The sequence below is a fragment of the Mirounga leonina genome, unplaced genomic scaffold, assembly GCF_011800145.1.
Source record: "Mirounga leonina isolate KUSES-001 unplaced genomic scaffold, KU_Mleo_1.0 Mir_170, whole genome shotgun sequence".
NCBI lineage: Eukaryota > Metazoa > Chordata > Mammalia > Carnivora > Phocidae > Mirounga > Mirounga leonina.
The window spans coordinates 30,578,555-30,605,546 of NW_023270433.1; the positions used below are offsets into that span (position 1 = coordinate 30,578,555).

At 39.2% G+C, this 26,992-nt stretch overlaps 2 protein-coding genes across 2 annotated transcripts in view; one reads left to right on the forward strand and one right to left on the reverse strand.

The window, feature by feature from the left end:
* The window catches only part of INVS (inversin), a 160,595-nt gene extending 137,106 nt beyond the window's left edge, over window positions 1–23,489 (reverse strand). The window contains exons 1-3 of the mRNA XM_035016204.1: window positions 23,470–23,489; window positions 23,391–23,433; window positions 19,461–19,590 (exon numbers count right to left, since the gene is read on the reverse strand). Coding sequence (XP_034872095.1) covers window positions 19,461–19,566 — 106 coding nt within the window. The 5' untranslated portion in view covers window positions 19,567–19,590; window positions 23,391–23,433; window positions 23,470–23,489. The remainder of the gene's footprint in view (window positions 1–19,460; window positions 19,591–23,390; window positions 23,434–23,469) is intronic.
* A 194-nt stretch (window positions 23,490–23,683) lies between these two features.
* Window positions 23,684–26,992, forward strand: part of ERP44 (endoplasmic reticulum protein 44) — a 93,600-nt gene continuing 90,291 nt past the window's right edge. Inside the window, exon 1 of the mRNA XM_035016210.1 lies at window positions 23,684–24,004. Within this exon, the coding sequence (XP_034872101.1) occupies window positions 23,699–24,004 (306 nt within the window). The 5' untranslated portion in view covers window positions 23,684–23,698. The remainder of the gene's footprint in view (window positions 24,005–26,992) is intronic.

Genomic DNA, 26,992 nt, shown 5'->3' on the forward strand with positions numbered 1-26,992 from the left:
GATGAACCAAATGAAAATTTCAGAATAATAAGCATTTAATAAATAAGCAAGCAAATAACATAACTAAAATAAAAGCCTCACTGAATGGAGATGACAGAGGAAAGAATCATTGAACTTGATGATAGACCAATAAATATTATTCAATCTGAACAGCTGATAGAAAACACAGAAACAAAAAGAATCCACAGAATCTCAGGGCTCTCTGGGACAATAACAAAGGACCTACCATTCATGTCATCAGGTTCCAGAAAGAGAAGAAAAAGAATGAAGGGCTAAAAACATATGTGAAGGAATAACGGCTGGAAAGAGTGCAAATATGGTGAAAGACACAGACCTACAGATTTAAAAAGCTGAGCAAAACTCAAAACAGAATAAACCTCTAGAAACCTATGGTACATCAATCATAATCAAATTCCTGAAAACTAAAGAAGAAGAAAAAAATCATGACAGCAGCCAGAAAGAAAAAACACATTATCTATAGATGAAAAACAATTCAAATAACAGTGTATTTCTCATGAGAAACTATGGAGTCCAGAAGGCAATGACACAACATTTTTCAAGTGTTGGGGGGTAAGGGTGGGGATGAACTGTCAACCAAGAATTCTATATCCAGTGCTTGCCTAGGACTGGGGAGAAGGGGAGGTGTTAAAGGGGTCATAGCTAAAGGGGATAGGATTTCTTCTGGGGAGGGGTAATTGTTCTAAAATTAATTGTGGGGGCACCTGGGTGGCTCAGTCATTAAGCTTCTGCCTTCAGCTCAGGTCATGATCCCCGGGTCCTGGGATCAAGCCCCCCACCAGGCTCCCTGCTCCGCGGGAAGCCTGCTTCTCCCTCTCCCACTCCCCCTGCTTGTGTTCCCTCTCTCGCTGTGTCTCTCTCTATCAAATAAATAAATAAAAATCTTAAAAAAATAAAAATAAAAAAAATAAAATTAATTGTGGTGATGTTTCTACAACTCTGTGAATATACGAAACCCACTGAATTGTACTTTAAATTGGTGAATTGTATGGTATGGATATATGGAATCTCAATAGAGCTGTTACAAATAGCCCCACTACATATAATTTAAAATGGAATACTAAAAACATTCAAGAAATTCAGAGAAGACAGGAAAGAGAAAAAAACAGGAATGAAAAACAGAGGGAACAGTAAACACATAGTAAGCTGGAAATCTTAAATCTTAACATTAATAATTACATTAAAGGTAAAAGATAAAAAACACACCAATAAAAAAAGAGATGGATAAAAAAAAGATCCAACTACATGCTATTTATAAGAAACTCACTTGAAATATAACAAGTAGGTTAAAAGTAAAAGAATGAGCACAGATATACTATGTAAACACAAATTAAAAGAAAGCTGATTAACATCAGATATTAATATCTTATAAAATAGACTTCAGAGCAAAGACAACTACCAGGACAAACAGAAACATTACATAATGATAAAGGGATCAATTCACCAAGAATACATAACAATCCTAAATGTGTATGTACTAAATCATGGAGCTTCAAAATACATGTAGCAAAAACTGACAGAATTGTATGAAACATTTGAAAAATTTACAATTATAATTGGTAACCTCAATACTCCTCTTAGTAAGTGCTTGAACTGCTAAAATGAAAAGCAGCAAGGATAGAAAAGAACGGAATACCACTATAAAGCAGCAGGATATAACTGATATTTATTGATCATGTCACTCAATAACAGCCAGATATGTAATCTTTTAAAACACTGATGGGACCATTCACCAAAAGAGACCCTGGTCATAAAACAAGCATTAACAGATTTAAAAAAATGAAGTTATACAAAGTATATTCTCTGACAATAATGTAATTAAACTAGAAATCAATAACAGAAAGATAATGGGAAATCACTGAATATGTAGGAATTAAACACCACATAGATAATCCACGAGTTACAGAGAAAACCTCAAGGGAAATTAAAAAACATAATTAAATGAATGAAAATAATAGTAGTGTTGTAAGGTTCCTACTCTACACATGAGGGGGCTTGGAAGGAAATATACAGCATGAGTACTTGCATTACAGTAGAACAACAGCTTCAAATCAATGATCTATCCTTCTACCTGAGGACACTAAAATAAGACCAAATTTAATCCAAAACAAGCAGAGGAAGTACATAACAAAGATAAGAGCAGAGATCAATGAAATTAAAATTAGAAAACACTAGAGAAAAATCAATGAAGCTAAAAGTTGGTTCTTAGAAAATATCAATGAAATTGATAAATCTCTGATCAGAGTGATCATTAAAAACAGAGCAGACAGAAATTTCCAATATCAGAAATGAAAGCAGGGACAACACTATGGAGCCTGAAGTCATTAAATGGAAAATACGGGATTATAAACAATTTTATGCCCATAAATTCAAACTTAAATAGCCGAGAGAGAGAGAGAAAGAGAGAGACATAGATGAATAGGATAGAATTGAGAGTACTGAAATAGACCTATAAAAGGATATGATCAATTGATTTTTGACAAAGGTGCAAAGGCAAATCAATGGATAGTCTTAAACAGATGGTACTGCAAAAACTGGAATTCATATCCAAAACCAAAAAATGAACAAACAAGAAACTCTCAACCTATACTTTTCATCACATATAAAAATTATCTCAAAATTAATCATAATCTTAAATGTAACACCTCTATAACTATATAAACCTTTTAGAAGCAAAGAAAAGTGACAATCTCTGTGACCTTGGGTTAGACCAAGATTTCTTAGACATGATACCAAAGAACAATCCATTTTAAAAATTGATAAATTGGATTGCACCCACATTAAAAATTCTGTTTGAAAGAACTGTTAAGAAAATAAAAAGACAAGCCACAAATTGGGAGAAAGTATTTGCAAAACACGTATCTGATAAGGTCTTTCACCAAGAATAAATCAACAAAACTAAAAGGCAACCCCCAAATGGGAGAAGATATTTGTAAATGACATATCTTATAAAGGGTTAGTATCCAAAATATATAAAGAACTTATAAAACTCAACAGCCCCCCAAAAAGAATTCTTACAAGTAATAAAAAGACAGATAATGAAATTAAAAGATGGGCAAAAGTTTTGAATAAACATTTCACCAAATAAGCATATGAAAAGATGCCCAATATCATTAATACAGAGGGAAATGCAAATTCAAACTGTAATATGATGCCATTACGTATCTGTTGGAATGGCTAAAACAAAACCAAAACTGAAAACAAACCTGACAATAGCAAATGCTGGTGAGGATACAGAACAACTAGAACTCTCCGACATCACTGGTAGTAATTCAAAATGGCACAGTCACTACAGAAAACTGTCAGTTTCTTATTAAATTAAATATAAACATACTACATGGCCAAATAATCTCTTTCCTACGTGTTTACTCAGAAAAAACAAAAGCAAGAAAGCTTAGATTCACATAAAAACTTGTATTTGGATTATCTCAAACTTATCTCAAAATAAATGGAAGCCTCATTCATAATTGCTAAAAACTGGAAATATCCCCATTGTCCTAGTGGAAAATGACAAAAGAACTGTAGTCATCCATACAGTAGAATACTGCTCAGTAATAAAAAGGAATGAACTACTGATCTACTTAGCAAGGAAAAATCTCAAATGCACTTATGCTAAGTGAAAGAATTCTGTTTCAAAGGATACATATGGTATTCATTTACAGCACATTCTGGAAAAGGTAAAACTATAAGGAGAGAAAACAGACCAGTGGCTATCAGGGGCTGGGATGTGGGGAGGGCCGGATTATAAAGGGACACAGGGAAATTTTGGGGCGTGATGGAACTTGCCTGTATCTTGATAGTGGTGATCACATGACTACGTATTTGTTAAAATTAAATAACTGTACACTACCAAGGATTAAGTTTACTGTATTTACTGTATTACACTTCAATAAAGTTACTTAAAAACAACAAAAAATGGCTCAGTTGGTTAAGCAACAGCCTTCGGCTCAGGTCATGATCCTGGAGTCCCAGGATCGAGTCCTGCATTGGGCTCCCTGCTTCTCCCTCTGACCCTCCCCACTCTCATGCTCTCTCTCTCTCTCAAATAAATAAATAAAATCTTTAAAAAAAAATACCTCCTACCATGCACTCTAAGTGAAAAAAATTTGCTACTTTCATCACAGACAATGATCAGGTATTCATATATAAGTTGAGGGTAATATACAAGTTGAAAATGAGGGAAGCCAGTTACTTTTAAGGTGCTTTGGCATAAACTCTGCTAATGCAGGAGGAAAACTGATCAAATGAAATATTTTTAAAGGGAAATATAAATGCTAGGGGAAGAAAAAGAAGGTGCTGCATTTCTCTCTGAGTTGTTTTGTGCCTGAAATTAAGCTACTGTGCTAGCTCTAAATATCTGAATATATATTTAAATCTTGGGTGTGATAGGACCCAGAAGTACTTTATAGTTTCTTAGATAACTCGCTTTGCTGATCCATGTTCCCACGTATTCTGGTAATAAATCAAGAAAGGTCATTGCTCTTGAAATCTGAAAGAGCCTGACAATTTGTGTGTAACTCCTGGAGGGCAGGTATTCTTTTTCAGAGTCTTGTTTTGAAGAGGGAGGCAAGTTCTGCATTTGATTCAACATATCTGATAATAGAAGCCCCAGTGCACAAGTCTTCTGAGCGGTAAAACAGTGCTAGCTATTATTCCCTCCACAAGGGCCTCTAATGTCTAATCCAGAAGACTCTAGAGATTCTGTCACTGCATTTATAGATAAGGACTCATTTAAGCCCGAACTCATTAATAAAACTAAAACATATTACAGGTAGAGCATGTTCCTTTTATCATGTGAGCCCTTCTGGAGTCAAAATGACACTTGCAGAGACTATGCAGTAATAAGGCCAGTCTCTAGTTGTCTTTCATGATGAAAGCACACTCTCTACTGGCATTTTGTCTGCCCGTGTTGAGCAAAGACAGTAGGACCTAGGATTAGCAAGATGATGGTGATTCATATTTAATTACTCATTGAAAACTTTAGTGAGGGAGAAGATTTAGGATCTGTGGTCACAAGAACAAATGTTGAGAAATGGGAGGCAATCGTCACATACCGGGATAATCCTATCTGATTAGGCTTCTTAGGGTCAAAGTGAAGTCAGCACCATGGGGTTAATAGTAACTGCACCTCCTAGGATACAGAACTTTAGGCCAATTGCTATGCTTTTCCCAAGTCTTCTGTAAGGTGCAGGGAATTCTAGCCTTCTCTTCAATCCCTGAAACACTTGTTTTTGGGTGACTAGTATTACACTTCCCGACAGAGAAGATTTAATTGGGTTCTGTCACCACCATCCAATATGTTAGCCTTGCCTATATGGCAGAATTTGTGTATTTGAGGATCCTGAAAGCATGTCTCCCCTATTTATGATGAGAAAGCGGCATTCAGCCTCATTTGGGTCCTGTTTTGAGTTGCTTTCGGGGGATAGTGGCTTTATGGCTAGTTTCTGAGTCAGGGGAATCCTATCAGGTTCTGAGCTTCTTGGCTAAAAGAGAGTAACTGAGAGAGGCCTTTACTTACCTTTCCTACCCCCTTCCTTAGTTCCCTCAATTATAACATTTAGCCAATACCATTCTGGTCTGCACAACAGCTGATTTTGACTTTCAAGTGAAATGATTTCCTGTTTGGAAGCATTTGGGAACTGCAACACATTGTACAAACGTAGGGCTTGGGATGTAAACGAATCTCACGGGACGGCAGTGCACTTGAATTTGAATTCCTGTCAGGAGCAGCTAATAGAGAAAGCAGCTGGCTAGTGTGCTGTGTTGTTTTAATTATTCTGGCAACTGTGGAGATAGCCTCTAATCCATGACCAGTTGGTGCTTGCTTAACAGGGGCTGGTGTTCTGCATGTGCCCAGCCCAAACACAGCTCCGAGAGCTGAGCTGGAGCCATGACGGGAAAGCCACTGCCCAATGCGTGCAGTTATTTTAAGGCTGGCTGAAGCAGAAGGGTCTGTATGGTTAATGGGCTAGTATGTGCAGAAACCAGAGCTCCAACTTAGCAGTTAGAAGACATGACTGTCCCTTCCGGTGAAAGCTGCGCCAGTCCACACGCGAGCTACTGCACCACGAGCCAATCTAGCCTTCTTTACTAACCTCTCCTTTGTTTGTTCTCAAATGTTACCTGTGTGTGGCATCAGAGATGCATTTCGTCTGCTTTCACCCACTTCTTACGTCACACCTTTTGTATTGTCACAATCTTGGGAAGGCGTCTGTGGTCATTTAAAAACAATTTGCTTAGGGGCGCCTGGGTGGCTCAGTCAGTTAAGTGTCTGCCTTCGGCTCAGGTCATGATCCCAGGGTCCTGGGATCGAGTCCCATGTCAGGCTCTCTGCTCAGCGGGGAGCCTGCGTCTCCCTCTCCCTCTGCCTGCCTCTCTGCCTACTTGTGCTCTCTATCTCTCTGTCAAAAAAAATATAAATAAATAAATAAAATCCTAAAAAAAAAATCCTGTTTAAAAAAACCACAAAAACGATTTGCTTGTTGTTATAAAGGCAACGTGAGAACAATGGAAAGAGCATGGGATTCAAAATCAAATAAATTGGTTTGAGTCTCAGCTGTGCGTTTACTGCAACTGAATTTCTTAACTTGTGAGTCTCGGTGTCCTGACATATAAAATGAGAATTATAATAATAACAAGGGACATATTACATTTTGAGGTCACTTGAGATTTTACAAAATATTTTTACATTTTATCTCATTATAGTTGTTGTTGGCATCTTAAAATAGCATTTATACTCATTGCCTTTTTTTTTAAATATTTTTTTTAGAGAGAGAGAGAGGGCACGAGCAGGGGGAGGGCAGAGGGAGAGGAGAGAGAGAATCCATAAGCAGACTCCCCAGCTAGCACAGAGCGCAACTCAGGGCTCGATCCCAGGACACTGAGATCATGAAATGAGTTGAAATCAAGAGCCAGCCCTTGATGGACTGAGTCACCCAGGTGCCCCTATACTCATTGCTATTTTGAAATTATCATAGCTGTTAGGTCTTCCATTAGACCTTGCTATTTAATGTTTTAATAAAATATGATTATAGGTATATTTCCATATACATCTGTATTTCAATACAGCTGCTTTTCTTTGGATTCCTATATATCATATTTAAGCTCTTAAAAATATTTTTTTGAGAAGGGGTCCATAAGCTTGATCAGATTGCCAAAAAGACCTGTAGCATAAAAAAAGGTGAAGAAAAATCCAGCCTAGATAACCATTAAGTTCATCAATCAAGGTTTAGACCTAATCAGTTCTTCCTCTCTTGTGTTTCTTATTCTCCCTGTGTTCATACATATGAATGTGCATTGTATGCACAAATACCTCCATACATGGAGGATCCACAGTTTCATAGTTAAAAGCATAAGCTTTGGAATCAGACTTCCAAGCTTCAATCTAAGTTCTGCTATTTATTAGACAAGTTAGTTAATCTCTCTATACCTTAGTTTCCTCACCTATGAAATGAGGGTAACAAGAATACCCAAAACTCTTTGTAGTGTTTTGCTGTTTAATGAGTTAATGAGCTGCAAAGCACCTACACAGTGCCTGGCACATATAACTTTATGAAATGCTGGTTAATTTCACTACTATTATTAGTATGGATGTACACATATGTAAGTCCATAAACACACATATATATAGGGGTGCCTGGGTGGCTCAGTTGCTTAAGCATCCGACTCTTGATTTCAGCTCAGGTCATGATCTCAGGATGGTGAGATCGAGCCCTATGTTGGGCTCTGTGCTCAGCGCAGAGTCTGCTTCTCCTTCTCCCTCCCCCTCTGCTCTTCCCCTGGCTCGGGTACTCTCTCTCTCTTTCAAATAAATAAGTAAATAAAAATCTTTTTTTTTTTTAAAGATTTTATTTATTTATTTGAGAGAGAGAGAGAGAGCACATGAGAGGGGGAGGGCCAGAGGGAAAAGCAGACTCCCCGCTGAGCAGGGAGCCCGATGCAGGACTCGATCCTGGGACTCCAGGATCATGACCTGAGCTGAAGGCAGTCGTTTAACCAACTGAGCCACCCAGGCGTCCAAAATCTTTTTTTTTTTTTTTAAACTACATATGTATAGAAGCATTTATAAAACATTTAGTGACCCTAACATTTAAGGTCATCGTTGAGGTAAAGGAAGACATAACCTGACATAATGTCACTGCTCTACCATTATGAGACTCCTTGCCCTACCTAACTACTGTGTTGGGAGACGTTATAAACAAAGAGAGAAAATATCTTAGAGATTTACACTTGTTTAGAACATTGATAGGCCATCAAAAATTGTGGAAGAATCAGAATGGTGCTGCTTTGTCACTTTACCACGGCAAACAACCCAAACACTATTAGCAGTGATGATGGTATCAGTCATTACACACTATGCGTATCTACAAATTATTCTGTTTAGTTTTCTCAAAGCAAACAGTATTATTCTTCATTGCATTTAGTGATTTTCCATTTTGAGACATTTCTGAAACTATGTAAGACTCAATCATTTCACTTTAAGTCCAAGCTCACAATACAGTAATAAGGTCCTATTTATATTGTCTACTATGTGTCAGGTTTGATGCTAGATTTCTTTTTCAGATATACTTGGCATATATTATTATATTAGTTGCAGGTGTACAACATAATAATTTGATATTTGTACATATTGTGAAATGATCACCACAGTAACTCTAGATAACCTCTGTTACCACAGTTACAATTTTTTTCTTGTGGTGAGAACTTTTAAGATCTACTCTCTTAGAAACTTTCAAATAAACGATACAGTATTATTAACTATAGTCACCCTTGATGTTTTACAGTCTTTATCCTGTTGAACTCTCACACAGCAAATAGTCTATAGTTTTCAGATGAGGAATTAAGGCTCAGAAAGATTAAGTGGCTTACCCGAGCCTAAGCAGACTTAATACCGCTAATAAGTGACAAAGCCAGAACTCAAAACTTGGGTTTATCTGACTCTAAAACCCACAGTCTTTCTATGATACTACATTGTACAGTATTAAAATGAATCTACTAAATTCTATTATCAACCATATTGTTGGTATTCAACCAAATTATTTGAGTTAAGAGAAAAAACTACATATTACCAATGCTAGCCATGGTATATAAGGAATTTACTATGTATGTTTAAGCTTTTACGGCCCAGGACTGAGCCCTAAATCATCTGAATCGAGGATGTAATATTACATTAAAGCATTAGTCCGTAGTATTAGGTTAAACACTAAAAATTTCTACGGAAATGATGTCTCATTCAGGGAAAGCCTCTTCAGTCCTCCTCCAGAACAATGGGCAGCATAGAAAGTGTTCGATTTAATTAGTTGTGTATGTAGAAAGAGATGCTCATCTGTTTCCATGGAGTCGAACACATCACTGACATACTTCTCCATGGAAACAGAGAAGGGAAAACAGAAAATGCGAAAGTGAATGAATTCAGTGAGCAGTTGGTGAGCAAAGATTCAGGAAAAAAATAATTCATTTGTAGTACTATGTTACTAGTTTAGGAAAGAGGAATAGCATATATTTAGAGATCATCAAAATGCACTACATAAAAGAAGATATAGGATACACTGAAATTTAAGACGTCACAGTTGTTATTTTGGTGGGGATGGACAAATATTGGGAAGTGCCAAGAGCACAGGTAGGACTGTCTGCAGATGACATAATGGCAGAACTCTGAAAAGATGAGCAGTGTTACAGCTCAAAGTCGGTAATGAGACAAGGTGATAGAACACAGAGGGAACACTTTATAAAGTAAATTTATCGGTCTGTACTAATGTCACATAATTTTGTTCTGCTTGGTTTTTAAGGATGTTTTTCTTTGAGGATTTAAAATTACAGGAATATTTCAAGTTTTATTATGTAACACATTAGTTAATTTGTATGACTGAGCCTGTATAACGGCTTTTAATTTATAACATCCTGCACCTTTTATTTCCTTTGAAGGTTATTTTTCATTAAAATCATAGAGTTCATTTTAGAAGATATTTTTTCTTGAGGTATTCTGACTTAAAAAATTTTTTTTCCAATGGAATTTAGTGCAAACCTACCTCTCAAGTCAATTTAATTTAATTTAATTCGATTCAACTCAATTCACAATTAATCCCGGCCCTCAAGATGATTATAGCCTTCTTGGGAGGAAAGGTACTTAAAAGAATGATTATAACATTTATTGATTCCTTCAACAAATACATCTCATGTCCCTACTATGTGCCAAGTACTGCACTGGATTTTGCAGATACAGTGATGAATTAAACAGACCCCGTCTATTCTCCCAGAAGCTACTATCTTATAGGAGAGAAATGTTATAACAGTCATACATATAAATATACAAGTTCAATGAAGAAACACTGCAAAGTTCCAAGAGAGAACACAACAAACAGATTTCACTGAGCCTGGATGATGAGGGCAGGCCTCTTTGAGGAAGTGACGTAGAAGCTGAGGTCTGAAGGATGAGAACAGTATTTCAGGCAAAAACCCTAAGACAGAAAAGGGCTTGGTGGGTTTGAGAAAATGAAAGAAAGCCAGTTTGTCTCAGAACAGAGTGGATAAAGGTGAAGTTGGAGAGGGAAAGAGCTACAGGTGCACCTTTAAATTTTATTCCAAGTATAACAGGAAGCAATTAATGAAGTTTGAGCAGGGAAATGACAAAACTGTATATGGAACTTTCAGTTCAAGTAAACATGGAACACAACAAAAAAAAGTATAAAAAAAGCAAACTAGACTATAGTATTTGAGCTCTACACCTAGTGGTAAAACTACAATGTAATTTTTTTTTTTAAGATTTTATTTATTTATGTGACAGACAGAGAGACACAGTGAGAGAGGGAACACAAGCAGGGGGAGTGGGAGAGGGAGAGGCAGGCTTCCCGCTGAGCAGGGAGCCCGATATGGGCCTCAATCCCAGGACCCTGGGATCATGACCTGAGCTGAAGGCAGACGATTAACGACTGAGCCACCCAGGTGCCCTACAATGTAATTATTACTATAAAAGTCAAGATAGCAAATTACTCCAAGGGGGAATGAAGAATGCATTAAGGGGATTCTGGGGGAGCAATGTTCCGTCTCTTGACCTAGTGGTGGTTACACTGTGTAACTTACATAATTTGTATGTATTTTTCTATATGTATACTTCAAAATAAGTATTTTTTTTAAGGTTTATTTATTTATTTTAGAGAGAGAGAGCACATGCACGTATGCGTGCACAAGCCAGGGGGTGGGGTGGGGGAGGGCAGAGGGAGAGAGAATCTCAAGCCGACTCCCGTTTGAGCGCGGAATCTGTCACGGGGCTCGATTTCATGACCCTGAGATCATGACCACAGCCAAAATCAGGAACTGAATGCCTAACTGACTGAGCCAACCAGGTGCCCCTTGTTTAGTTGTAATAAAAGAGTGGATTGAGGTAATGAAGCTTGGTTTTGGTAACAGAGTGATAATTACCCCCCATATCCATTCACGTGTGGAGAAGTGAATCCGTGGCAGTATTTGGGAAGATAGACCACCGTGGGGGGGAGGGAGCCTCTGTCAGCCGATACCAGCAAGTGACAGAGCAGCAGAACACAAAACTGGAACTTTTAGAAGTCTGCTCCCTGAGGGACTTTGCTCCAGTGGCTAAGCAGGTGTGTGTGTGTGTGTGTGTGTGTGTGTGTGTAACCCTCGCTGGGACAGTGTGGTCTCAGGACCCTCGGGGTCACAGAAAGACCAGGGGTGCCTGAGTGTGGCAGAGCTCCCAGGTATCAGAGAGGGGAAGCTGGCTGCAGAGACGGAGCCGTGGAGTGGGCTCTCAGCTCAGGGTTGCCATAAACCATAAACCCACAGGGATCTGCTGGGTTTGGAGACTCCACACGGGGTCGGGTGCCAGAGATAGAAATGCTTAATCACAGGCCAGGTGAGCACGTAGTGCGGCCGGAGACCAGGAGACGGGAGTGACTGACTGCTTTTCTCTGGGGGCGCACTGAGGACTGGGGCCCTGAGTTCTTGGCTCCTTCGGGGCCAGAGATTGGGAGGCTGCCATTTTCTTTCTTTTTTTTTTTTAAGTTTTTTTTTAATTTATTCATTTGAGATACAGATACTGAGAGAGAGACAGAATATGAGCAGGGGGAGAAGCAGAGGGAAGGGCAGAAGCAGGTCCCCCACTGAACAGGGAACCCAATGCGGGGCTTGATCCCAGGACCCTGGGATCATGACCTGACCCGAAGGCAGATGCTCAACCATCTGAGCCACCCAGGTGCCCCAGGGTGGCTGCCATTTTCATTCTTGTCCTCCAAAGCTGTACGGTAAGCTTGCAGGGAACAAAAGCTCCCGAGAGCAAACCCGAGCAGATTACTTAGCCCGGACCGGCAAGGGCGGGGCAATTCCGCCTCCGGCAAAGACATTTGAGAATCACTGCGACAGGCCCCTCCCCCAGAAGATCAGCAAGAACATCCAGCCAAGACCAAGTTTACCGATCAATGAGAACTGCAAAACTTCAGAGCTAAGGGAATATAGCACATAGAATTCATGGCTGTTTCCCCATGATTCTTCAGTCTTTCAAAGTTAATTTTGAAAATTTTCTTTATTTTTTTCTTTTTAAAAATTTTTTTTTTCCTTTTTCAACCAACATCTTATCAATTACTTTTTTAAAATCTTTTTTTAATTTTCATTTTTACAGTCATATTCTATCCCTTCATTGTATTTAAACTTATTTTTTGTATATATGTAAGTTTTTCTTTCTTTAAAATTTTGGGATACAGTTTCTTCTAACAGACCAAAATATACCCTAAATCTAGTATATGGCTTTGTTCTAGTCTGCGGCCTGATCACATTCTCTCTCTTTTTTTTTAATTTTTCTTCTTTCTTTTTTCAACCAACTTCTTATCAATACCATTTTTAAAATCTTTTTAATTTTCATCTTTACAGTCATATTTCATCCCTTCATCACATTTACCCTTATTTGTGTGTGTGTGTGTGTGTGTGTGTGTATATATACATATACATATACATATGTATATGTATATATATATAAAAGTTTTTCTTTCTTTAAAATTTTGGGAGGCAGTTTCTTCTAACAGACCAAAATACACCCAAAATCTAGTGTGTGGCTCTGTTCTATTCACCAGCCTGATCATATTCTTTTTTTTTCTTTCTTTCTTTTCCCCTTGGTTTTGGGTCTCTTCTGATTTGTTTAGTGTATATTTTTCTGGGGTCATTGTTACCTGTTAGCATTTTGTTCTCTCATTCATCTATTCTTCTCTGAACAAAATGACAAAATGGAAAAACTCACCTCAAAAAAAAGAACAAGAGGTAGTACCGACTACCAGGGAACTAATCAATACAGACATTAGTAAGATGTCGGAACCAGAGTTCAGAATGACGATTATAAAGACACTAGCTGGGCTTGAAAAAAGTATAGAGGATACTAGAGAATCCCTTTCTGGAGAAATAAAAGAACTAAGATCTAACCAAGTCGAAATCAAAAAGGCTATTAATGAGGTGCAATAAAAAATGGAGGTTCTAACTGCTAGGATAAATGAGGCAGAAGAGAGAATCAGTGATATAGAAGACCAAATGATGGAGAATAAAGAAGCTGAGAAAAAGAGAGATAAACAGCTACTGGATCACAAGGGGAGAATTCGACACATAAGTGATATCATAAGATGAAACAATATTAGAATAATTGGGATCCCAGAAGAGGAAAGAGAGAGAGGGGCAGAAGGTATAATGGAGCAAATTACAGCAGAGAACTTCCCTAATTTGGGGAGGGAAACAGGCATCAAAATCCAGGAGGCACAGAGAACCCCTCTCAAAATCAATAAAAATAGGTCAACACCCCAACATCTAATAATAAAACTTATAAGTCTTAGAGACAAAGAGCAAATCCTGAAAGCAGCTCGGGAGAAGAGATATGTAACCTACAATGGTAGAAACATTAGATTGGCAACAGACCTATCTACAGAGACCTGGCAGGCCAGAAAGGACTGGCATGATATATTCAGGACACTAAACGAGAAAAATATGCAGCCCAGAATACTATATCCAGCTAGGCTGTCCTTGAAAATTGAAGGAGAGATAAAAAGCTTCCAGGACAAACAAAAACTAAAGGAATTTGCAAACACGAAACCAGCCCTATAAGAAATATTGAAAGGGGACCTCTAAGCAAAGAGAGAGCCTAAAAGTAACATAGACCAGAAAGGAACACAGACAATATACAGTAACAGTCACTTTAGAGGCAATACAATGGCACTAAATTCCTATCTTTCAATAGTTAACCTGAATGTAAATGGGCTAAATTCCCCAATCAAAAAACACAGGGTATCAAATTGGATAAAAAAAAAAACAAGACCCATCAATATGCTGTCTGCAAGAGACTCATTTTAGACCCAAAGACACCTCCAGATTTAAAGTGAGGGGGTGGAAAACGATTTACCATGTCAATGGACATCAAAAGGAAGCTGGGGTGGCAATCCTTATATCAGACAAATTAGATTTTAAACTAAAGACCATAAGAGATGAGGAAGGACACTATATCATACTTAAAGGGTCTATCCAACAAGAAGATCTAACTATTTTAAATATCTATGTCCCTAACATGGGAGCAGCTAATTATATAAGCCCATTAATAACAAAATCAAAGAAACACATTGACAACAATACAATAATAGTAGGGGACTTTAACGCTCCCCCCACTGAAATGGACAGATCATCTAAGCAAAAGATCAAAAAGGAAATAAAGGCTTTAAATGACACACTGGACCAAATGGATATATTCAGAACATTCCATCCTAAAGCAACAGAATACACATTCTTCTCTAGTGCACATGGAACATTCTCCAGAATAGATTACATCCTGGGTCACAAATCAGTTCTCAACTGGTAACAAAAGATTGGGATCATTCCCTGCATATTTTCAGACCACAATGCTTTGAAACTAGAACACAAAAGGAAAGGTGGAAAGAACTCAAATACATGGAGGCTAAAGAGCATCCTACTAAAGAATGAATGGGTCAACCAGGAAATTAAAGAAGAATTAAAAAAATTCATGGAAACCAATGAAAATGAAAACACAACTGTTCAAAATCTTTGAGATGCAGCAAAGGCGGTCCTAAGAGGAAAGTATATAGCAATACAAGCCTTTCTCAAGAAACAAGAAACATCTCAAATACACAACCTAACCCTACACCTAAAGGAGCTGGAGAAAGAACAGAAAATAAAGCCTAAACCCAGCAGTAGAAGAGAAATAATAAAGATCAGAGCAGAAATCAATGAAATAGAAACAAAAAGAACAGTAGAACAGATCAATGAAACTAGGAGCTGGTTCTCTGAAAGAATTAATAAGATTGATAAACCCCTGGCCAGACTTATCAGAAAGAAAAGAGAAAAGGACCCAAATAAATAAAATCATGAATGAAAGAGGAGAGATCACAACCAACACCAAAGAAATACAAACAATCATAAGAACATATTATGAGCAACTATATGCCAACGAATTAGACAATCTGGAAGAAATGGATGCATTTCTAGAGATGTATCAACTACCAAAACTGAACCAAGAAGAAACAGAAAGCCTGAACAGACCCATAACGAGTAAGGAAATTGAAGCAGTAATCAAAACTCTCCCAACAAACAAGAGCCTAGGGCCAGATGACTTCCCAGGGGAATTCTACCAAACATTTCAAGAAGAATTAATACCTATTCTTCTGAAATTGTTCCAAAAAATAGAAATGGAAGGAAAACTTCCAAACTCATTTTATGAGGCCAGCATTACCTTGATACCCAAACCAGACAAAGACCCCATCAAAAAGGAGAACTACAGACCAATATCCCTGGTGAACATGGATGCAAAAATTCTCACCAAAACACTGGCCAATAGGATCCAACAGTACATTAAAAGGATTATTCACCACGACCAAATGGGATTTATCCCTGGGCTGCAAGGTTGGTTCAACATCCGTAAATCAATCAATGTGACACAATACATTAATAAGAGAAAGAACAAGAACCATATGATTCTCTCCCTAGATGCAGAAAAAGCATTTGACAAAATACAGCATCCTTTCTTGATTAAAAACTCTTCAGAGTAGGGATAGAGGGTACATACCTCAATATCATAAAAGCCATCTATGAAAAACCCACAGCGAGTATCATTCTCAATGATATTCTGAGAAACTGAGAGTTTTTCCTCTAAAGTCAGGAACACGGCAGGGATGCCCACTATCACCACTGCTATTCAACATAGTATTAGAAGTCCTAGTCACAGCAATCAGACAACAAAAAGAAATAAAAGGCACCCGAATCGGCAAAGAAGAAGTGAAACTCTCACATTTTGCAGATGATACGATACTTTATGTGGAAAACCCAAAAGACTCCACCCCAAAACTGCTAGAACTCATACAGGAATTCAGTCAAGTGGCAGGATATAAAATCAATGCACAGAAATCAGTGGCATTTCTATACACCAACAACGAGACAGAAGAGAAATTAAGGAGTCGATCTCATTTACAATTGCACCCAAAACCATAAGATACCTAGGAATAAATCTAACCAAAGAGGCAAAGGATCTGTACTTAGAAAACTATAAAATACTCATGAAAGAAATTGAGGAAGACACAAAGAAATGGAAAAACGTTCCATGCTCTTGGATTGGAAGAACAAATATTGTAAAAATGTCTATGCTACCTAGAGCAATCTACACATTCAATGCAATCCCCATCAAAATACCATCCACTTTTTTCACAGAAATGTAACAAATAATCCTAAAATTTGTATGGAACCAGAAAAGACCCCAATAGCCAGAGGAATATTGAAAAAGAAAAGTAAAGCCTGTGGCATCACAATTCTGGACTTCCAGCTCTATTACAAAGCTGTCATCATCAAGACAGTATGGTACTGGCACAAAAACAGGCACATAGATCAATGGAACAGAATAGAGAGCCCAGAAATGGACCCTCAACTCTATGGTCAACTAATCTTTGACAAAGCAGGAAAGAATGTCCAATGGAAAAAAGACAGTCTTCTTCAACAAATGGTGTTGGGAAAATTGGATAGCCACATGCAGAAGAATGAAACTGGACCATATTTCCTTACACCACACACAAAAATAGACTCAAAATGGATGAAAGACCTAAATGTGAGACAGGAATCCATCAAAATCCTTGAGGACAACACAGGCAGCAACCTCTTTGACCTCAGCCACAGCAACTTCTCCCTAGACACATCACCAAAGGAAGGGAAGCAAGGGCAAAAATGAACTATTGGGACTTCATCAAGATAAAAAGCTTTTGCACAGCAAAGAAAACAGTCAACAAAACCAAAAGACAACCGACAGAATGGGAGAAGATATTTGCAAATGACATATCAGATAAAGGGCTAGTATCCAAAGATCTATAAAAAACTTACCAAACTCAACACCCAAGGAACAAATAATCCAATCAAGAAATGGGCAGAAGACATGAACAGACATTTCTGCAAAGAAGACATCCAAATGGCCAACAGACACATGAAAAAGTGCTCAACATCACTCGGCATCAGGGAAATCCAAATCAAAACCACAATGAGATGCCACCTCACACTAGTCAGAATGGCTAAAATTAACAAGTCAGGAAACGACAGCTGTTGGCGAGGACACAGAGAAAGGGGAACCCTCTTACACTTTTAGATGGGAATGCACGCTGATGCAGCCAGTCTGGAAAACAGTATGGAGGTTCCTCAAAAAGTTGAAAATAGGGACGCCTGAGTGGCTCAGTTGTTAAACGTCTACCTTTGGCTCAGGTCATGATCCCAGGGTCCTGGGATCGAGCCCTGCATTGGGCTCCCTACTCCGCGGGAAGTCTGCTTCTCCCTCTCCCACTCCCTCTGCTTGTGTTCCCTTTCTCGCTGTGTCTCTCTCTGTCAAATAAATAAAAAATAAAATCTTAAAAAAAAAAAAGTTGAAAATAGAGGTACCCTATGACCCAGCAATTGCACTACTGGGTATTTACCCCAAAGATACAAATGTAGTGATCCGAAGGGGCATGTGCACCCCAATGTTTATAGTAGCAATGTCCACAATAGCCAAACTATGGAAAGAGCCTAGATGTCCATCAACAGATGAATGGATAAAGAAAATGTGGTATATATATGTGTGTGTGTCTATATATATATATATATATAGACACACACATATATATAGACACACACACACACAATAGAATATTATGCAGCCATCAAAAAATGAAATCTTGCCATTTGCAATGATGTGAATGGAACTAAAGGGTATTATGCTAAGCGAAATAAGTCAATCAGAGAAAGACAAGTATCATATGATCTCACTGATATGTGGAATTTGAGAAACAAGGCAGAGGATCATAGGGGAAGAGAGGAAAAAATGAAAGATGACGAAACCAGAGAGGGAGACAAACCATAAGAGACTCTTAATCTTAGGAAACAAACTTAGGGTTGTTGGAGTGGAGGGGGGTGGGAGGGATGGGATGGCTGAGTGATGGACATTGGGGAGGGTATGTGTTATGGTGAGTGCTGTGAATTGTGTAAGACTGATGAATCACAGACCTGTACCCCTGAAACAAATAATATATTATATGTTAATAAAAAAAAGATAAGTAAGAGTGTAGCAGAGAAGAGGATAAGGAGGTGGGAGGAGAGGAGACAGATACATAGAGAAAGTAAGACAAAATTAATGACATTTTGGGGAATGGAGAGCCTAGTCAGAGGTTAGGGTACATGGTTAGAAGTTTTTGGAGACACTGGAAATGTAGGTCAAAAATGAATTCTGATGGAACCAGTACAGAAATTCAAATAGTATGGATTTTATTTTAAGGCCCCAAGTTGTCAATCATGTCACTAGACACTGGTGTGTAAAAGATTAAAAACAATATACATTTTTATTTCGTTTCTTGAAATAAAGACTAATGACTTCTGAATAGGTGGAAATGTGGTTTTTTTACAATATCTGAAAAATTCTCACCCATTTTTGTCCTTGGATACTCTCTCTCCTACTCAGTTTGTTCTCTCCTTCTAGAACTTTAATACTGGGCCTCTCTCTATAGATATACGATAGAGAGAATGTTGAATCAATTTGAATCAATTGAATCAATGATAGGGAGAACACTAAATCAATTTTAAATCATTACAATTTAAGTTATTTGCAAGCTTTAACCTTAGGTATATACTAAATGTAAAAGATCATTATTCACTATCTCATTCTAGATCTGTTACTATAAAGATGAATTAATTCTCTTAGCACCTTAGGGTACATATCCAAATTTAGTGTCAAGCACACAGGTATTTCTCAAGTACTTTTCACCTAATCCTAATCCATATTCTTAACTTTCAGGCCTTAATTACTTTCTTGTTCAAGTTCTGGAATGAAATATAAATAATGATACATTGCCATTAAAATGTGTGAGTACAGTGCAATTAAAACTCAGATTAACACACTCCCTTAGGACAGAGTTATTTTTAAAGTTTCTGTATTCAGGGGGACCACTTACCTATGATGAGCCTGTGAAGAGCACCCTTATCTCCATTAATAGCTGCAGCATGAACTTGGGATGCTAATGAGGAGCCAGGAAAGAACAAGTTCTCTGACCTGTTCATAGTCTTCTCAACGCCTGGAGCACCCTGAAACAATGATTTAAACCATGACTATATGCAGAAAACATTTCTGAAAGCTGTCTCATCAGTCTTAAGTGGATATATTCTAAATATGGCTGAATAGAAGTATTTGATGAGGTGGGGCACCTGGGTGGCTCAGTCGGTTAAGTGTCTGCCTTCAGCTGAGGTCCTGATCCCAGGGTCCTGAGATGAAGCCCCACATTGGGCTCCCTGCTCAGTGGGGAGTCTGCTTCTCTCTCTGACCCTCTCCCCTCTCATGCTCTCTCTCACTCTCTCTGTCAAATAAATAAATAAATAAAATCTTAAAAAAAAATAAGTATTTGACTAGGATTCAAAAAGTCTGCAGTCCTCGTCCTACCTAGAATTGCCATAATGTGGCAAATTAGATGACCCTTTGAACAGTTGCTCATCTGTAAAATGAGAGGGTTGGATGCTTCTAAGACTCTTACTAGGGGTTATCTTTTTTTTTTTTTTAAGATTCCATTTATTTATTTGACAGAGACAGGGAGAGAGGGAACACAAGCAGGGGGAGTAGGTGAGGGAGAAGCAGGTCTCCTGCTGAGCAGGAAGCAGGATGCAGGGCTCAATCCCAGGATCCTGGGATCATGACCCAAGTTGGAGGCAGATGCCCAAGACTGAGCCCCCCAGGTGCCCCAATATCAGGGGTTATCTGAGGAAAAAAGGGAGGCTCAGTATTTAACCTTAGGCACAGGGCTCAAAAGCTACAGTGACTTCTAAAAAAAAAAAATTATTTATTTATTTGAGAGAGAGAGTGAGAGCGAGAGAGATCATGGAAGGAGAGGGAGAAGCAGACTTGTCACTGAGCAGGGAGCCTGATGTGGGGCTTGATCCCAGGACCTGGAGATCAGGACCTGAGCCAAAGGCAGATGCTTAATCAATTGAGACACCCAGGCGCCCCAAGCCACAATGGCTTCTGATTTGATTCCACATAATACTAACATCAGAACTGAAACTGGGAATAAAGATGATGAACCAGCCACAAAACGGGTATGATGTGAACTTAACTGTCAGGTCAGAATCAACTAAATTTAAGTGCTAAATTAAAAGGTACTTAGTATAAATAAATAAATAAATAAATAAATAAATAAATAAATAAATAAATAAATAAATACCTAGTACTTAGTTCTCTCTCTCATGCTGACAAAAGGAAGAATTTTTATTTGTTCTCTCCTATGTCTCTTGACCTTAGGATTTTACTTGGAAAACTACATCATTAGGATCAACCATATTTCATTGGAAAGATTTTGTTCTGACTGGTAGTCTGATAGGGTTTGCTAGAACCTTCTAGAAATGCATTAGCTGCATAGAAAAACAGTGAGTTCTCCAGCATAAGCCTATTGTAGCAGAGGCTGGATTATGTCAGAAATGCAGCATGAAGAATTCAAGCACCTGTTGGGAAGGACAAAGGGGTAGTTGCATCAATGATCTTAAAATTCCTTCCTAAAGGTAAGATGCTGTATCAAAGTTGAATGCCTCCAAGGACCTGGGAGGTAAAAAGTGTAAGAAACAAAGGGAGTCATGGGGAGCGTGGCAAACTGGAGCAAACATGCATATCTAAAGAAAGCAGCTGCTAATCAGCTAGTTAACAGCTGCCAGAAGGGCAGACAAGCCCTCTTCTAAGTTCACCAAAAAAGTGTCAGTCCAATCTCTGACTCTGGAGAATTTGGGAGCTTTGTAGGAGAAATTTATCACTACCAATGAGCTAGCACTTGTGTTGTCATTGACAAGCATTATTGGTTCAAATTCTGCCTTAAAGTGAAAGTGTTTTCTTAATTTTGGTAAAGGTCAACTCTTCATGTCTTTATTTTGCTGACAATTTGAGTTAATACGCTGGCAGAAAATATGGGCTTTGGGAGACACTTCTGTCAGAAAAACTACTGTCACAGGCAGGATTATGTTAAAGTGAGTTGAAAGAAGCTACAGGGGCGCCTGGGTGGCTCAGTTGGTTAAGCGACTGCCTTCGGCTCAGGTCATGATCCTGGAGTCCTGGGATCGAGTCCCACATCGGGCTCCCTGCTCGGCAGGGAATCTGCTTCTCCCTCTGACCCTCCTCCCTCTCATGTTCTCTGTCTCTCATTGTCTCTCTCGCAAATAAATAAAATCTTAAGAAAAAAAATTAAAAAAAAAAAAAAGAAAGAAGCTACAAAACAGGTGGAGGTAGAAACACGGGAAAGTAGGAATTGCAGGAGGGCTCTAGGCCTGATTCCGTTAATAATAAGCAGCATGCCCTTAGGCTACCTCAGTTCTCTGATTTTCTGTAAAATATGAACAATGAAATAGGTAGACTATGTTGATTCATTCAATAAGTTGAGTGCTATGTGCTAACATCTGTTCTGAACTCTAAAACATGTGATTTCAGATTTTAAGTGATAGAGTTTTAGGCATATCAGAATCACACACACACACAAACCTCTTCATAACCTTTGAAAAATATACTAAAGTTTGATCTCTATATACATTTCACCTCATAATTGTTAGCACAGTAACAGGTACATAGCTGGTATCAGTAAATATTTGTCCAGGGAAAAGTCACAGGCTGAGTGCTAAGTCCAGATGGCAAGCAGGATCAAAGTTTAATTTCTTGGACTAAAGAGGTCATACTCATGAGCATCTGCTCTTTAATTCCCCATTTCTGTCTCTTCTGTTGGAGAGGTAGTGAGTGGTCTAGAGATAAGAACACAAGACTAGAAGAGAGAGACCTAACTAAGTCTTGGCTCTACCACTACCTAATTTTGCCACCCTGGGAAAAGTGCAAACTGGAGCAAACATGCATATCTAAAGAAAGCAGCTGCTAATCAGCTAGTTAACAGCTGCCAGAAGGGCAGACAAGCCCTCTTCTGATTTCACCAAAAAAGTGTCTGTCCAATCTCTGACTCTGGAGAATCTGGGAGCTTTGTAGGAGAAATTTATCACTACCGATGAGCTAGGGTCCTTTTCTAGCTCAAAAAAGCATACACACACACACACACACACACACACACGGTGATTTTTTTTGTAAATAATTTTTATAGATGAACAGCAAAACCACGTTGTTAATTATAAAGTGCTATAAAATGTACAGATATCATTAATTATAAAACCAGCCAGTGAAATAAATGCTCTAATAATTGTAACTAGTACAAAACTAGTGGTGCGGCAGTCACAAGCAAAGGAAGAGTCATTCTGACCAGGACTAAAGGGTTGTTTTTTTGGGAAGTCCTCAGAGATGGTGACATTTGAGATGGCATTCCAGATAGAGAAGGGGCTAAGGCCATTCCATGGCAGCAGGAAAGCTAGAGCACAGGCAAGGAGTAGGGAGAACCTCAAAAAGAATGCCTCTCAAGTAGTTAGCACTGATTGTGTGCTAATATCTGGGACACGTGGACCTGGCTCGGTGTTTGCAGATGAGGCTGGGGAGCTAACTAGGGCCAGATTAAGATCCTCAATTGCTTGGCTAATGAATTTCGTAATTATCCTGTAGGAGTGATCCATGCATTAGTAGCAATCACAGTCGCACTGAGCTTTTCAGTTTACAACGTGCTTTCCCATTTTATCCCATATCTACTCCCTACACGAGTCCACAGAGACAATTAGGGATAAGTCATCGACTCATTCAACTGAGGCCCTGAGAGGTGGCTCTGACTTTATAATGCAGTAATTAGTGCAGAAAGAAGAGGCAGCAGGTGAGGAGGCTAGTGATGAAGGCTCAGGCCACAGCCCAGGCCAGGAGGGCCTGGAGTTTGAGGCAGGGGCCAAGGCAATGCAGATCGATCGGAGCTTCCCCAGCCAGGCCCCTTCCTACTCACCCTCGCCTCCTCCAGGACTCACGTCCCGGGGACGGCTCCAGGAGGCACGACCCCCAGTGGGCCGCCCCTCCCGCCAGGACAGTACACTACATCCGGCTGGGAGATCCCCCCGCACGCTGAAACTAGAAGAACCCCTTCGAAGGCCGCCCGAGACGCTCGATCGCACTGCTCTCTGGGAATTGTAGTTCCCATCCTCTAAAAACAGAGGTTCACTGCCCCCCGCCCTTTCTATCCCACAGGACCCCGCGCGCGGAGGACTCGGTGGACCTGGGCCGAGAGCCTGATGGGAAAGAAGTTCTGGATGCCCGATGACGTACTCAGTGAAAGTGGTGCAGGACCACATTTCCCAATATGCTCCGAGGTGGGCAGGACCCGGAAGTGAGGGTGTGCGAGGCCTCTCTGGAAGTTGTCCCGGGTGTTCGCTGCTGGAGCTCCGGGTCCAGAGGACGAGGTGCCGCTGCCGGGAGGATCGTCCGCTGCCGCCGGCTCCCGGAGCCCAGCCCTTTCCTAACCCAACCCAACCCTGCCCAGTCCCAGCCGCGAACCCCGGCGTTACCATGAGTCCTGCCGTCTTCCTATCCTTACCCGACCTCAGATGCTCCCTGCTGCTCCTGGTGAGTGAGTGAGTGAAGGAATGACAGACCCTTCGACAGACTCTCGGACGGCCTCACGCCCTCGCTAAGGGAGAACGCAGCTGCTCCCACCCTTGCCTTCCTGTCTTTTCCTCCGGTAGCGAGGAGTGCACCCTCCCCCGCTGCCTTCACTCCCCGCATCCGTCTATACGCTTCCCAGGCCTGGGGTACCCGAGGCCTGAGAAACCACGGTCGGAGGTTGGGACCTGTAAACTGGAGAATTAGCCGTGGGGGAAGGATTCGTGGGAGGGTCACGGGCGCGGAGCTCTCCCTTCCCCCAGACTAACGGAGGTTGTTTCAGGCTCGAGGGCTCATGGACCTGGTGGTAGCTTCAATCGAAAAAGACGGGAGAGAGACCTACTGTTTCCTCCCACCCACTCCTTTTGGGAAGGCCGACAGGTGCTGGGGTCCTGTGAATCTCACACTAGAGCTCTGAAACGGTGCCCGGTTTGGCAGAGCCCTCTGTTGTGGCTTGATGCGATTGGTTGGGAACCCGGAACTGGAGGCAGATTTGGAGTCCACCCGGGGAATAAAGGATTGAAGGGTGGAGACAGTGATTATCTGAAAACCTCCGCTCAAGGTTTCCCTTAGATTTTGTCACATATCCCCCTTCCCGAAATTTAAGCAGAATTTTCGGTGCTCCTGATTTGAGAATGACCAGGTCTTCTGCATACATTCGCATTCATTCCTAAACTCCCTCACTTGCTGGGCTCCATCCCATCGTATAAAGGAATCTTTCCCCAGTCCCTTTTCCTCCAAAGTACCTCTCGAATGTGCAACCTAAGTAATTCAGGCTGCAGGTCAAATTGAGACAAAAGTGAAGGACGGACTCCATATGGCAATGACGTACCTTAAATTGAGCCGTTATTATCATACAATATTTGAAAATACTTTAATTGTAGTAGATTTTGAAAATCGAATTTAAGATGAACATTAAGTCAAAATCACTTTTTTTTTTTTACAATTTAAAAAGCATAATTAAGTGACTCACAGAGAGTCATATAACTAGCTGGTTACCGGCAGAACTGGGACTTCAAGCCCGTCTCTTGACTTGCATTGCTTATTCCACCATGGCTTGTTAAATTTTTGATATTTGTATTTGTAATTTTTAGTTTCTTTCTCCCCCTCCTCCCCCTTTTTTCTTCTCTCCCCTCTCTCCCTGTTTTTTCTTTCTGATTTGCAAGTCCTATTAAAAAGCCATATACAGTATTTGGATCTTTTTAGAGAAGAAGCACTATGAAAAACTAAAGGGGATGTCAAAGTACTTTGAGAACCAAGAGTTGAATATAAACATGTAATATTAAATGATGATGTGTCTTATTGACATTTCTTATACAGCAGTGAGTGACTTCTGCATAGAGGGAAATATTCTGTAGAGAGCTCTTTTTGGTAATTTCATTAATACACTGTGCTTCTCTTTTCCTTCTAGAAGTACTGGGATAAAGGTCATTATTATTAGAGACTACTCTCACTTTAAAGATAATAGATATTAATCTTTTCCCTATCCATAAAATGATAAAATAGTCTGAATTGTGAGTTGTCTGCTAGAAATTACTTTTAGGTAACAAAAAACAAAAACAAAAAAATCAACCAAAAAGACAGAGGACAAAAATTTTAAGACATTAGAAAAGCTGAAATACTGAATAGGAAAACTACATCAGATGCACTTCCCTGGAATGGTGTGTTTGGTTGTAGAACTTAGTTTAAGAAGGAGAAAATATTTATTTTGAAATAACTCATACTTTTTATAGAAAACCTACAAATCCATTAAGTATAAAAAGATTTCCCTAATAATTCTAAAGTCTAATTAACAATTTGTATATCTAAGTAAATGTAGAGGAATAGAGACTTAGAAGACATTTTAGAGAATACTTATAAAGTTAATGGGCTGGAAAATAAAACCCAAGAAAAGGTTTAATAAACCAGAATTACAAGTCAAGCTAGATTCAGTTTGAACACAGTGTTTACCAAAGCAGTTTTAATTATCATAGACTAGTTAACAAATACTTATAAAACATCTGTGTAATCACTACTTGAGTTATCTATCTAACTGGTCATTCTGTCCTAGTGGTGGAACCTGCTTCGTCAGCATCCCACCTGTCTAAAAATATATCCTTTATCTTCCCCAATGTACTTTTCTTCCTCCTCCCTCCAACTTCCCCCCTCAAACTTCAGGTTACTCCCTCCCACATACAGTCATTGAATATCCAAGTTCCCACCTAGCTGAGGTCATCATTTTTCCCGCAAATGGCCTGCCCTAAAAAGCCATATGTTCTCTTACTACAATTTTTTTTTTTTCAGGCAAACTGTACCTCAGCCCTAAAGAACAAAATCTGTTCAAAGTTAGTGGTGTTCATAAGATAATAGCTGAAACATAAAATCCTTAAACGTTGTAGAAAAATATTTTTCTTTTCCCTGATCTCAAAAACATTTTGGAACATAGCACTGTATGCCTAAAAAGCCTTTCTGGGATGAGTAACTAAACACACTTTTTTCCTGGGCTTTCATATATATTTCGTATTTGTATTTATGTATTTTATATATATATATATATATATATATATATATTGAAATGTGTATGTCTGTATTTAAAATCAAGGTCTTAGAGAATGAGATCTTTTATTTCGGGGTTGTTTTAGAAAATACCCCCATTGCCTTTAAATTATTTTAAAACTCCACTGAATTTGCAGTATGCCTTGGACAAAATGAGGTAGTCTAGATGCACTGATTTAGGATAAATCAGGAGAGAAATTTGAGTCACCTGGCAAATGCAGTGAGGCTTTACAGCTCTTCATACCTTTTCTGTACTTCACTATGTATTTTGTGTCTGCTGTGGTTTGGGTTGATTCATTGAATGTGTGTTTACAACTTTAGTTCTGAACTTTATATAATCTGTGCCCCCCTCCTGTTCATCATATTTTGTGGATGATTTGAATGCTGGAGATAGCAGTGATTCTCTGTTGCAGCTCT